The sequence below is a fragment of the Opisthocomus hoazin genome, chromosome 12 (assembly GCF_030867145.1).
Source record: "Opisthocomus hoazin isolate bOpiHoa1 chromosome 12, bOpiHoa1.hap1, whole genome shotgun sequence".
NCBI classification, from domain to species: Eukaryota; Metazoa; Chordata; class Aves; order Opisthocomiformes; family Opisthocomidae; genus Opisthocomus; species Opisthocomus hoazin.
In genome coordinates, this window is record NC_134425.1 from 10,842,441 (window position 1) to 10,857,460 (window position 15,020).

Consider the following 15,020-nt stretch of genomic DNA (forward strand, 5'->3'; position numbering starts at 1 on the left):
TTTCCAACCATCATGCACAGTTTGAAGAAGGTTTGTCAAATTCAGAACTTGCTCCCAACAATCTTATTGATGAAAAATGTTTATGAGAGATGTAAGCAATCATGAAACAGAAATTAATTACTTCCACTCTTGAAATTAGCTAAGCTTTTACATAGTTTAAATTTGATCATCTTTAATTCAAATTTTTTTGTTTTATGCCTTGAATCAAACCTTCGGCAAGTGTGAAACATGCCACATCAGTATGTTCAGACTGGCAATAAGTATATAAAGGAGCAAACTCTGTCCCCTCTGCAGCTGCAGAGCATGTTGCTCCATCACTGCTGCTCCGGTTCCACTGCAAGATGCTAAGGGTTCAGAACAAGCAGCAACCTATCCCGCTCCCACAAGTGACAGAACGCTTTTCAACTAAGCATGCACAAAAAATCTGGAGAACCGAGAGATTTCCGATGGTGAAGAGTAATACAGAAAAAAGGAATTCACAGCCAATATGGCTGCTATTTGGGCAATTTCCTGAACACAGCAGAACTCTCTACGCTTTGGTCTAGACGTTTGGATTATCAATATTTATGTAGGATTTTACTCCACTACAGACACCTCAATTATAAACTACATGTACGTAAATATTTTTTACATGCATAATGTGTTTAAAGTTTTAAAGTTTTCTTGAAGTGGGGAGCCCAGAACTGGACACAGTACTGCAGATGGGGCCTCACTAGGGCAGTGCAGAGGGGAAGGAGAACCTCCCTCGACCTGCTGGCCACACTCCTCTTGATGTATCCCAGAATTATGCATTGAAAAAGCAGTAAGAACACAGGGAAGGGCATTTATTAAGTAAATGCTCCTTGAAAAACAACATTCTGGGTTCTACCCAGCAAATAAACAGCTATAGTTTCTGTTTGTGTTTAATTTTGACTGTATTTGGCTTGTGTTTGTTTCTTTGTCAATGCTACAACAAACTCATTTAGCTGGAGACCGTAAATTTGAAATGGTGCCATTTTCGCAAGAAAGCTACTATTATAGTTCAAGTCATTGTTGTCCTAATTACAATAATATAGCAGTTTTATATAATCTGGCCCAACAACATAATCATTGTTTCTTTTTTCTTTATGTACCTAATATTGCCTTATGTAAAACAAAACCATTTTTTCGATTGATGGGGCAAATTTTAAGATGTTCAGTTGAAAAACTTTCTGCATTTTTTTCTGAAGTACACTTTTGCAATGCTAATGACCCTATGGTTAAATATGGACTGCAAAGAGATTCAACAGATTTTAATTAATGAACACTTCTAATGTGATTTAGCCATTAACCATTGCTGATTGTTTTATTCTGTTAGCGTCAGGTTTCATAGTTTCTCTGTGCAACAGGCTAGCAATCAGAGATGCAATTAACAATAAAAGTATTTTTACAAGGCTAGGTAAGAAAGCCTGTGTTTGCTGGCAAACTAAGATTAAAAGCCATCATAAAAATAAGACATGTGTGCTCAGCTACTGCTCTTCTGTTGTTTTGGTTCTGTTTTTATGTGCAAGTTAGAGTACCAATTCTGCACATTAGTCAGAAAGAAAAATGCATATACTGCCACAGGGAGTGGTAAAGCAAATTTTTTTCGGTGTGGAAGTGAAATGTGTGTACTGAAAAAAAAAAAAATCAAACTTGTATGTTCTAGAGGAGGTAATGCATAGTCAGTGCCAGAAATTTACATGAATCCATATTCAATGAAGCAACCATTTTGTTGAAAGATTGTAATGGTTGGTAAAAATAAAAAACGTGACCGTAATGCAACCTAGTGGGACCATGTTTTCTCATTTGCCCAGGAACTTCTGGGTTTTTTTTTGCTTTTCTGATGCCCTTTTTGGTCTCCCTCACTCTTTCTCTGCTACTTTTCTCCCAAATCATGACAGGCTGAAACCTCCATTTCATTCAGAAGATTTGCTTACCAATCTGACAGGACATTAAGAGAATATTTGCATGAAAAAGACCTATCATTATTTACCAACTGTTTTGTTTTTCTAAGAGGATCACTGTGCTTCAAAATCTCTAGCTAGATTTTGAGTTTGGCTGATAGCAGCCGTGCAGTCAGCAGTGGTCAAAGCAAAGCATTGTTTGTATTCAGCAGGTCAGATAAGCATTCTTTCCAAAATGAAGTCTTTTCTTCACTGTCCTTCTTTGCTATAATCTCACAGGTAGCATGACAGTTGTTGTCATGGTAACTATTTTTTAGTTAATAAAACCTGTATAACTTCTTGACATGTAAATTATTACTGCCTCAAAGCTGAAGAAACTTATTTGTTTTTCATTATTGCTGATTTTTTAAAATACTAAAACATAGTTTTAAGCCTATCATCCTGTATTATTCTACATAAGACCATTTCTAAACACTCAATCTATGAATTAGAGATTTCACTAACCAAATAAAGAAAATGCATATGGAATAGAAATCTCTGTAATGCACTTCAGAGCTTGTTAACATATGCAAAGTACACACATAAAATATTATAACTGGTATTTTAAATTGCAAAGCTTGGCATCTATGCAGATATACACACATGTGTGTATGTTGTATGAGTGTTTTAGGGTTCTTTCGCAGATCATACGTTATTTCACCCCTACCTTCTACATCAGTACTTGAATGTATTTTTATTATTATTTAGAGTTACTTTATTGCCAAAGCGCTAAAAGCCCAATATGTGGCTCAGGCCTCACAATGCAAGAAAGTCCTCTCCCCAGAGACTCCAAGAGCGGAGTACCAGGAAAGACAAATGCAGACAGACACATGAAGAGAGACTAGGACATGACAAGAGGCTGTAAATCATCTCGGGAAGCAATGCTGCCAGCACACAGAGGTGCTGCTGCCCGACCTACCTGCTGTCAGGGTAGCACAACTACCCCGCAGTGCCTGCAGCACCTAGGCATCATGGAAGAGTTTTATGGACTGCTCTGAGAACAGGTGACAGAGGTCCTGTGTGGGTCATTCAGAAGATCTTCCCACACCTAAAGGGAAGCATGTGAAAAACAGAAGAGTATTTGCTCTTTAAGCGTCCAGCGGACCCCTTTCAGTGACAAAAAATCAATAGGAGTGGAAGATGACATCCAAAGCCATAGTAAGGGGTAGAGATATGGTCCAGAATGGTCCACTAAAGGAAAAATGGGCAACTTGGGCTTGACGTGCTAGAAATACAGGAAGGCCAGAATGTATTCTACTATATCTATAGCAGAATACTGTATACAGCCACTCCTAGAGGGAGAAATGAGAAAGAAAATTTGTGTACTTTACAGATGTAATACTGCTATGTGGGTGATGAGAACCATATAAATACATAGATACAAGACTTCACTTAATCTTCTGCAAAGAGAAAAACAACAACAAAAGCTTCCTTACAATGAGAAATTGTACAAGGAGGAATAGCTCCCCAAGGGAAATAACAGAATCCTCCTCGCTGAAGAGTTGACTCTATTGCACAGGTTACTAGATAATGTATTTTAAGGGAAAACCCTAGAAAGACAGGAAGATTAACTAATAGGGTAATTTGTCTTTCCCAGTTGTAATTTATTTGACTCTAAGTAGTAAAATACTGTGATGCTGTCATGATCTTGTTTATGACGATTAAGGTAAGGAAGAAGGAAAAGAGTGTTATTGGTACAACTCAGTTTCAGGCTCAACTGGCTAAATCCGATACCTAATTGCACTAGCTTTCTGCTCTATCCAAGGCAGGAAGACAGAATTGTCATCTCATGGGATCCTTCTTTCTTGGTTGACCACAGAGGAATGCAAATTAAATTAGCCAGCTAATGTGAATGCCTAAATTTCACTCATATGACCACTCTCTTATGCGTCTAACCCTTCAGGAACTTCAAGCATGTAAGGTGGCACCCCAACACATAGGACAAGTAGACATCTTGCAATACTTTTGTTTCCATTTACATTATTTTCCATATAGACATAAACACCTATGTGCACTTACATACTCATATGGACAATTGTATACACTTCCTGAAATAAACTGCAACTCATATATTTCATATTCAATTTTTTAAAACTAATCTAAAATATTAGAGTAACAAAGCATTACTTGATCATTTTGCTAGTTTGCTTTATATAAGTACTCGTATGTAATGTCACTGAAATGCAGAGAAAAAGAGATTTAACAAACCAGTACTCTACAGACCTACAGGAAATGGCAGATGCTGCCCCAAAGAACTGATAATCTAAACCAAAAGTTTTAATGCCTGAAAAATCTGGCCTAATGAAGGGATCTGAAAGAATCAAAAAGGAGCAGCTTGGTCAACAGTAGGAGATAACCACTGCAACAACTTTTGAAGTACCATGAAGGAAAATGCAAGAAAGGGTTTCCTGTTTCCACCAGGAAAATAGTCTTTTCATATACCTCTGATATACTAAGTCAGGTTTAGCTCCATAAGCAGAAGACGAATCTGAGTTGTTTCTTCCAAATGTTCCCTATTTCTTAATGCAATTTTTGGAGTAGATAGCTTAGAAAGTTAATGAAATCTTTAAAAAATGATAGTACCATGCAACATGCGTATGAGTCAAATCTGAACAAATGAATATCCTGCCACATGTAACACACCAATGTTTTCAGATTGCTCATGTGTAATTTTAAGGACTTTTTATCATGTGAGGGAAATGGGAAAAATATATTGTATGCAAATGTGTAACTGCAGAAGTATGAAAGGTGCTTGCTATGCATAGGAGAAAAATGCCTTCTGTACAGCACACAGACAATGGAGCAAGCTGGCAGCCTTCAGCATTTCACAGCTGTATAATGAGGACTGTAGGAAGCATGGCTGTGAAATCTAATAAGCTGCATATTTTACATTTTTTTGTGCATAAACTAATTGTTTGAGAACTCTGATGCTGCCTTTTTAACATAATTTTTTGGAAACAAACATGTTTTACATCAGAAATACATATTCAGATCTAATGATATAGATAACTCTTTGGCAGTTAATCCTTGATGATGTTGTCTACTGCTTGGATTTAGCTTGTGTGAATCTAATAAGAAAGGACACTGCCTTTCAGTTTTAAGGTTGGCAGTTCTTTCTTGCTACAACTTGTAAGATGGTGGCATTAGAGAGCCTGCAGGTATTCCTTTATAAATTCCCCGGGGTGGCTGTTTGTTAGGATTAGAATACAGTCTGTAACATCACAGGCAGCAGTAGAAGGCTAAAATACATTTTATATTTGGCTTAAAGAATTATGTTTTCTTTTCATGTTATTTTTTATTCTCCCCTTAGATATCATCCTCACTATGGAATATTAATTGATATTTGTGAGAGATGTGGGAAATAGCTTTTCTTTTGCTCAGGACTTTTTGAAAGACTGCTTGTCTCTAATCAATTGACTATTTCATCAGCATTCGTTCTGCGAGGTCCCCAGGCACAGACAGTAAAATTGGATGATCACTGTACGCTGTATTTCCAAGCAGGAAAAAAAGTACTGTAAGGCTTGTTGATTTCAATGGAAGTTTCAGGTTATGCTCACGTGTATTGTATAAAAATATAAATAAAATAGCCCTGGCTGTTTACTGCAGAAATTCTTTCATTTATAACTTTCTGTTGTGAAAACAGAAAAGGGCTGGTATAATCTTGCAGCTTTGATGCTCTACTTGCTTTGTTTGGTAGAGTGAAGCCTGTAATGCCAGCAACTGTAAACCAGGTTGCAAAAGCAGACTCTGAAATATCATCCCCTCAGGCCTCTGCGGAGCAAGCATATGGCAGCAGAGACCATTTGGGCCCCAGGGAAAGGGTAGAGTTGAATCAGCTACCCAGCAGTACTCCACCGGCTGATTCATGAGAAAGCCATATTGAGAGCAGCTCCACAGGCAATTGCTTTTTTGTATTCATGAAGAAACACTAAGTGCTGCAGATTCAGCAACTAAACAAAGACAGAGGTACCAATTCGGGGCAGGGTGGGGAATGACCAGTGCCGGAAAAAAAAATGGATTCTGAATTGGATCTGAGCTCATTTTTCCAAATGCCAAGTATGTCCGTCAAGGAGACGTCTAACACAGGCCATCTGAATTAACAGAGTTTGAGGAGTATTGGTCCCCGGTGATCTCAAGCTAAATCTTTTGTGTTAGCAGAGTGATACAAGTTATACTAATAAAAGTTTCTGTGAAAATATTACCACACTGAATTTAATTTTCTGACCTAGGACTTTCTACCTCATGGTTAGAACCTGTCTACATTTCCCATAATTGAAAAAGAGAGAATACGTTCCAGTCCAGTTCTGTGGCCTCTCCTAGAGCTGCAGTCTGGCAGAAATCTGGAGTGGTCTGCTTCCTCTCATCTGTCTGTTTTCCAGTTAGGCATTATCTGCTGGCCTGCAAATGGGCTCATGTCACAAACACAACTGTATGGAGAAATGAAATGGCATGCTTTCAAAGCCAACAAACCAAAAACCCTATCATCGTTTTAAACAGTTTTTCTCCAAAATTTGAAATTTGGGAAAATTGTGAAAAATCCTTGCTAAGACTAGATTTAAACTTGTAACAAAAGAGAATGTACCAGAAACCGGAGTCAAAGACTTATTTTCATATAGTCACAAAATAGAAACACAATGATGTGTTTGATATGTACCACGAAAGCAATCACACCGAATTTCAGAAGCAGAATGTCTGCAATAAGAACAAGATGTTTGTGACTATGAGACAAGAATCATCTGGAAAAATGACAGTAGGACAGATTCTTGTAGATTACATAGGACTAGAGAAGCATGCACCTAAGACTGCCAGAATTTTCTGCTCTGCCCTCATATGATCAACATACAGCTATGCCTGTCTGTCTGTCCTCACCCTGCAGAACAGCAACATCACAGGAAGACATATTCCTCCATATTGGATTCCATAAGGAACTATGACTTCAATTCTGATCTAAATGGTTTTTCTCCCTGAGGAGTTTACCTTCACTATGTGTCATTTGCACAATGTTCGTTCGTGCAAAGGGAATGCATGTGTGCAAAAAATCGAAAATTTGTCACAGATTGCTACCAGTTAATGGAGAGGAAAAAAAGAGACAGCTTTTGTCTAAAGCCACTACATTTTAACAGCTCCATACTTTGCACAGCTAATTTAGGGCTTATTTCTAAGACCCAGACAGTGTCTTCAGAACCTGAACATTCAAGTACTTGCTGCCATTGCTACGAAGTATTTTGAGCAATCACACTGATTTTAGCAATTTTGTGTAAAGTCAATGAACTAGCTTAGTACACTCAGGACAATACAGGTCAGTGCAACGAAAGGGTCAGATAATAAACCTCTAAAGAGCAATATCATAACTTCATCCTTTGTCCTCGAGCTCATAATGGTCATTTAAGAACATTATAAAAAGATAATAGTTTCAAATCAGACCTCATGAGAAATTAAAAGTACAAAAATAACAGCACATACTCAGAAATATGCTTTTTCAAGGCTCAGCAACAAGTCAAATTAGGGAGAAGACTGCCTTGGTTTTGAATATATCCTAACCAACTACTTATGGTTACTTATGACTTTGCTTTTGGAACTATGTCTCAGTCACACAGAATGTACAGAAGATTTTAAACACATGCACGCTCACTAAATAAATCTCTCACGTAAAATGCTCTTCAGTATCACAGCTAGTGAATTTGATTATGCACAAGACGAAGTAGTAGAGGAACAAGACTACACGAAGATATACATTTTCTAACAGCTGTTACATTGTTGCCATATTTTACAACATCTGCTGCTTTTGTCCTTAGCTTTTGCGCTCCCTTTGCATTTACCCTTTGGGCTAATTTGTAGTTGACCCGAGTAATATAGTCCTTTTACTCTACAATTTTGTGACAAAGTATCATTGATTTAACAGTCATGCTCAGTGCCTTGAAAATCAATGCATACATAGGGAAAAAAGGCAGTAAGACAGTGTGGTTGATCTTGTTAACTTTTCAGGTCAGGTTTTTATCGCAACTTTCTAATTTATCAAGTTATTTTATCACTATTTATATGAGACATTGCATGTTGATTTCCTATTCAGCAGATTTTGTCCTTTTGCAAACACTTTGGAACTGGAAGAGAACCAATATCTTTGGGAGAACTGGAAAGAGAAGCTACACTGTGTACAGTGTGCTTTAACTATACATGGCTATACTAAATAACTGTTCTAGTTTTGAAAAAGTGGAAAAAAATTATTGAATGATTTCTTATTTACAGTGGTGTAATCAAGGGCAAATTTTGATCCAAAGAAAAGCATTGCTAAGTAGATGTGCTTGTGCCAAAATTGGAAATTGATATTCTGACTCAACTGAAAGCCTAAACCCTTTCCAATAAAGTCCTTTTTTCCCCTAGTAAATAGTTTTCATGGAAGCATTTAAGAACAAAAATATCATTCTAAGCTTTTTCACATTGTTAATATCTTTATGTGTTAAAGGCAAAAGCATTTCTAGAGCAATGGCAGACTGAATCTCACTGAGTGTATTTTACAATCGAGTGTTTTATGACTGTCAGGAAATTCTTAGTATTTGGAGATTATTAAAGTTTGACTGTTTACCTTAATTCAGGCAAACTATCAGAGAATTCTCTTCCCTTATGGCTTTTGTTCTTTTTCCATCTGTGTCCTTTTTCATTTCACCAACACGTTTATCACTCTACTTCTGTCGTCTTCTGTCTTTCAACATGACACTAGCTGTCTAAACACTCTTGGCTTCACTAAGAACAAAATCAAGAAATCTCACTCCTCATTCCTCTCCTAAAAAACAGATCCTGAAACTATACTGTTGAGAGGCAATATCCACGTTTGCTCACATTATCACCTCTGCAGCATGCTTTCAGAGAATTCACGAACCTGAGCGTAGCTGAGAAGGCAACACAGAAACAGAACTTATTCAGGGAAGTGGGGGTGGGTTTTGTTTTCTTTGTTTTCTTTTCTTTAAATAAGCTACAGGAGCAGTTCCAATTACCCTTGTGGATCTTCTACGATTGCTCATTCGTTTACATAATGTGCTATCTTCCCTGCAGGCACATATATAGACCTCACAGAAAAATGGGGAAAAAAAAAAAAAGAGTCATGGTGTTCTTTCTTCCAGAAGCTTAGCTGAATCTCTTTTTAAAAGGTTTTAACTGAGTTTCATTCCCAGTGTGACCCTTTACATCTAAAAGTGATTAAACAAGATTTACAGGCAAATTATTTCTGATTTGTGACATTCAATACTGTTACAATGAAAAGATTCCACAGATTTCACTTTTTGATCTTTAATTCCTTAAGAAAATTAATATCATATAATCATAGAATGGTTTGGGTGGGAACGGAGCTTATAGACAATCCATTTCCAACCCCTCTGCCATGGGCAGGGACACCTTCCATGAGACAAGATTGCTCAGAGCCCCGTCCAACCTGGCCATGAACACTGCCAAGGAGAGGGCAGCCACAGCTTCTCTGGGCAACACGTGCCAGGGCCTCACAACCCTCAGAGTAAAGAATTTCTTCCTTATGTCTAATCTACGTCTACCCTCTTTCAGCTTGAAGACATTAGCCCTTGTCCCATCACTACAGGCCCTTGTCAAAAGTCCCTCTCCAGCTCTCTTACATGCCCTTTCAGGCATTGGACGGCTGCTACAAGGTCTCCCTGTGGCCTTCTCTTCTCCAGGCTGAACAGCTCCAACTCTCTTAGCCTTTCCTCATAGGAGAGGGGTTCCAGCCCTTCGATCATGTTTGTGCCCAATTAAAGTCCTCAATTTCAGCAAAGAACGTATTATCCTTATACACTACTAGCTTTCACAAGCAAACTCATAATTTTGGAGTTGGGGTACAGGGCTTACTATGGTCAATTATATAGGAATTACTTAAAAAAAAAAAAGAAACATAAGGATGAAAGAAGGGAAAAATCAATTAAGTTGTCAAAACTTTTTCTGGAATGTGCTCCGCTCTTTCCTTGAAGAGAGAAATAAATTATTTCAAAATAACTCCGAACACAGTGACGATACACACCACTCAGTACGTGTGTGGGTGTGCGTTCTGTGAAGACAGCTGAAAAGTGAGCATCATTCCTGCCAGAGATAAGAGAGTGTAATACGAATCCTCTTTGCACCAAGTAGTGGGAGGAAAGCCATGCAAATCCTTTTCCTTTGTTTTAGTAGGGAAGCTATCACAGATACATAACACAAAGATCAAACAGGCTGGATTTGTGGCCATATATGTATGATTATCTCATATACTGGCATACACACACATTCATCCATATCCCATACAGAAAGTTTGCACGTACATTGCAGTCTTCATATCCCCATCGTGTATCATCCATGTTCTAGATAGTCATGCAAAATTACTACTGATGTTCATGTAATACAACTGTTCCAGTAAGGAACATCAGACCAGCTGTATCTAATTAATTAATTATCTTATATTTATATTATAAATATAAATATAAATATATATTTAGTGTATACTAATACATTAATTAAATTAATTATAATTACTTAATAATTAATGTGCTTATTAAAAATTGCATTGTGTTAGAACCTCAACATTACATTACAGAATAATGAAAGGTTAATGTGTTCATCTGTATTTTATGCACTGCTTTCCACATAGGTCCAAAAATAAAATGCCTTGTACTGCATCCTCCTTACATAAGTACTATATATTTAGCTTGTGCATTCCTCTTCTGTTTCAGAGCAGCCAGAATGGCTGTAAGCATTTTCAGGAGGTTTAGCACAACTTCGTTTTATCCTGAATAAGAACACTGCCTAGTAATAACTGTTGTAGAAATGTCAAGGCTGAAATTAGCAGTGGGTGGAGAACTCTTTAAGAGGAATTAACTAAGTGGATAATGGAAGTGAAATACTCTTAGTGTGGGGAAAAAAAAACCAAACACAAAAAACAAAAAACCAAATGAACTCTGAAAGGAGAAAGAGTTTTCTTATAGAGGAGTTAAAGCAATTTTAAGAGGACTAACAACAATTAAAGTTAAAATAATTTGTGGAGCATCACTTGGTACAGCTCTTGATGTTGCTACCTGCGGGTTAAAAGAGGAAGGCAGAAGGAAATAGCAACAGCTACAGTGGTGAAGGGGTAACATTCTCTTCTTCAACTCTCCAGCCCAGAAATTTGCTTCCACCAGAGATTCAGATGCAGACTTGACTGTGTATGCTGCACAGATTTTGCAGAGTTTTGAAGCAGCAGTTGAGAATTAGGGTTTTTTTTTCAACAGAAGAGCAGGAGTGTATGTTTGTACTTCTTTAAAGAAATAGCTGGTAAACATGCACTCCTAGGAATGTCACATAAAAGACATGAAACGATCGGGGATCATAAGGGATAAACGTGCAAAACTCACATAGTTTCAGTAATAAAGGTAATAAAAACTACACTTTTGAGATAATCTGTAACAATAATCTGTAACAAATTTCTACCTATACTCGTGGTGTTAGAATAAACTCATTTTGGACCAAACTTTTCCATGCATCCCAAGAATACGTAAAAATACAGAACTATATGATTTCAGAGACACTTCAGTGAAGAACTGTTCCTCTTTCCCCCACTGCGCTAATGAAACAGGTGAAATTACATCCTCCAAAAGTCAGGCCCTTTCACTATTCCCTAAACTGGCATCTATGTCGAGGCATTTCTTCTACAATCTTCTACTACAAAGTTTTCAAAGATAAAGTTTTATCTTTTAGTTCACCTCTCTTGACCTCCTTTACATTTTTCCCTCCTCTTTCACCCTAACACTTTTCTCAATTGTTTCACTTTCCCTCTCTCATTAATGTTTTACCTTTTACTCTCTTGCTTTCATTGCACTTCTACCGTCTTTCACACCTCATGTTAACCAATTCATTGGATTTTTATTCATGTGATCTTCTGACTAGTTTCCTGTCAAAGTTGTTCTGTTTTCTTTCCCCTCTTCTTCTTTACAGTGAATTCTCCTTGGATAGGGGCCATGTCTTTACTAAGGATTAGAAATATTGCTCATATGCATCACAGATATAAATTATTTTTATAGCAGCCTTTGTCAGCAGAAACCATATTTTCTTGTCTGTATTTGTCTTCATTTTCTTTTTCCGTAGAATACCAAACAAGTCCCATTCATAGAAGTATTAACTGCCTTCAATTTCCCATCCTCCACCTCGCTCCTTTTTTTCTTTTTTTTTAATTTAAATTTAATTAAGCCGTTTTCTTGCCTAGAGCTTGGCAAAAATATCTTCTGAAAGCAGGTCCATGTCATGTTTGTGCTGCTGTATAATTAAAAGTAACTTAACAAATTAAACCTATGTTTTGGGTAAAGAACTGGCACGCAGGCTTGAAAATTCACATATCTGTTTCAGCACAAGCAATTCAGTGCAACCAAGATATGAAAATCTGTTGGAGAAGTTTTGATTAAAAAAATGAAGCCTCAGGTATCACCATCTAGCCACCACACCATGCTTACATTTGAAAATGACCTGGTACAACTCATTGTACTGAATGTGTGAGGATCGGGGTCCTCACATTCCTTGTCTTTTTAAGAAAATGAGACAGAATGGTGTTTTAGAAACTTTTTGATAGGGTGTTGCTTTATTTTACAAAGTGCCTTGGCACTCCTTCAATTATCTTGCTTTGACAGATGTAGACAAATGGCTGAAAAGCACATCATCCTCAACCTAATACTAGGAAACATTAGAATTTACTAAGCATTTCATCACCAGATTTAACGTCATTGCTTGTACTGAATTCTTACATTACCCTGAAATTGACTCTTGGTGTGATGGGTTTACTTCCCTTCTGCTGTAGTGACAGCTAAGGATCACCTGTGCTTGTTATGCATGTATCAGTAGGGATTGAGGATCTGAGCACGTAAATCTGTCCCTCTGTAAGTACATACTTACACACTTGCAAATACAGAACAAGTGACAAACTATGCAAAAAAAAATAAATCTAACATATTAATCCATGAGGCAACAGATTCACACTAATCCGACAAAATGAATAAATATAACGTATTAAGAAGATTATTTCCTACTCCTTTCTTTTTCTCCCCTTTCACACAGTTAATTTCCCTTTTCACCCTCTTTTTCCACAGCTTTCTCTGTTTTCCGCTTCCATCTTCCGCACAAATCCTATGGCTAATTGGTTAAGCCCACTCTAGAGTCTAACCATCAATTCCCAGACGCAGCATCTTTCATTTCAATGGTTTTGGCTGATTACAGTTGCACTTTGACAAAAACAAATAAGTATGTATCAACATACTGCAAGTGCTACATCTGTGTATGAAAATACACAAACAGATAATTAAACATCAACAAAATATCAATAGGATTAGAGTGTCAAGTTGGAACAAATCTTGATAAATCCTTCTCAGCAACAATACTCTAACGACAGCATCAGAGGGGGAATATAAATTTAGCCCATTAAAGTGCTGTTGGACAGAGAAAGACACATTAATACATCTGTTAGTCATTTTCTTACTACTAAGGGACTCTACTATTGTGCTGCAGATGAAAGGTTTGGCCAAGAAGAGATTTAAAAATATGCAAATTAATGCTAACAACATAAAAAATATCTTACTATTCGTCAACAACTCAATGGCATACTGGCATAGTTTAAACTGTGAGTAATCAAAGTTCATCGATGTTTAGACATACATACCTACAAGAGACATTTCTGGAACCGTGGCATGATATGGACCATCAACAAACTCTGGGGCGTTGTCATTGATGTCTTGAACCTTAATAATGAATTCTGAAGGAGGTTCTAGAGGTTTGTTTGTGTCCCTGTCGACTGCTTGAGCTGTTAGAGTGTATTCAGCCTTTTCCTCACGGTCAAGCCTTTTCATTGCATGAATGTCTCCAGTCTTGTCATTGATCACAAAGATTGTTCCCGCTCCATCTCCTGACAGAATATACTTGATTTTGCTGCTGCCAGGATCCAGGTCTGTGTGTAACTTAAGGGGAGAAATAAAAAAAAAAGCATTTTAGAGACAAAAATTGCACCCAGAATTCTTTTTGCATTGGCATAACCATACATTTTGTCAAGCTATTCTTTTGTACTTTAATCTTAGCTCCAGTGATCCATATCTCAGCTTGAATACACAAGGAGAGTAGGGATTTGTATGCATACTAATCAAAAGTGAATATAATCACAGGCATAATTAGACTTCCTATTTAAAAAGCAGTTATATATATTTTAAATCCCTGTTCTAAAATGTAAATGTCTTCAGAACTATTCTCAGCCAAAACGAACCACCACAAAATGTCCTTAACCTGGTAGATCAAAAGATGAATGAAGGATTAACAATAATATATATTTTAATCTAGTTTCTTATTTTTAGTTACTACTTTCAGCTTATTTTCAGGTGACTGAAAATGGCTGAACACTAGCATCTATGTAAACGTAATGGACAGCATTCACAGAAATTTAGAACTGTATCATAACTCAGTTGTTAGCAGAACTTGAAAGGCTCTAAGATCTTTATTCTAAAGTATTTCCCTTGAAAGAAAGCTTTGTCAAAGCAGGTTTCCAGAAATATAAGAAACCCCCTTAAATGCATCTTCCCATTCTCCTCAAAGTCCCATTAGAAAAAAAATGATATTTAGATTGTACTTGGTTTTTCAAAAAACAAGATAGGATTATAATAATCTGAAGAAGTATGAGAAAATAGGTTTTCTTCTTTACTTTGATTTTTTTTGTTGTTAATTAAAAGCCTGAACTGAAGAACACTGGAGACAAACAAAGGACTTCCATTGATTTTTTTTCTGAAGACTCAGAGCCAAGTACTACATATCAGATTATCTCCAACAATTTTTAATTTGCGAGGGTGAACACACCAATTGGTGGACCGTATGTATTAGTGTCAATACATTAAAAAATACAGAATAGCTTAAATATACAGTAATAGAGCTTTAAATTCGAATTACTATTAAATCTAACACATTCAATATGAACAATAGGAAGTGAATAACATGTAAATAAAAATGTAACTTGCATTTATTACTATTTATCTCTACCTCACAAAAGATGGTCTGAAGGAAATATGTACAACCTGTCTAGGACAGCTGCAACATGACTTACAA

The 15,020-nt window shown here is 36.8% G+C and overlaps 1 protein-coding gene across 1 annotated transcript in view; it reads right to left on the reverse strand.

Annotated features, from left to right (window-relative positions):
- Positions 1–15,020, reverse strand: part of CDH8 (cadherin 8) — a 150,560-nt gene that overhangs the window by 82,440 nt on the left and 53,100 nt on the right. The window contains exon 4 of the mRNA XM_075433595.1: positions 13,597–13,891. Coding sequence (XP_075289710.1) covers positions 13,597–13,891 — 295 coding nt within the window. The remainder of the gene's footprint in view (positions 1–13,596; positions 13,892–15,020) is intronic.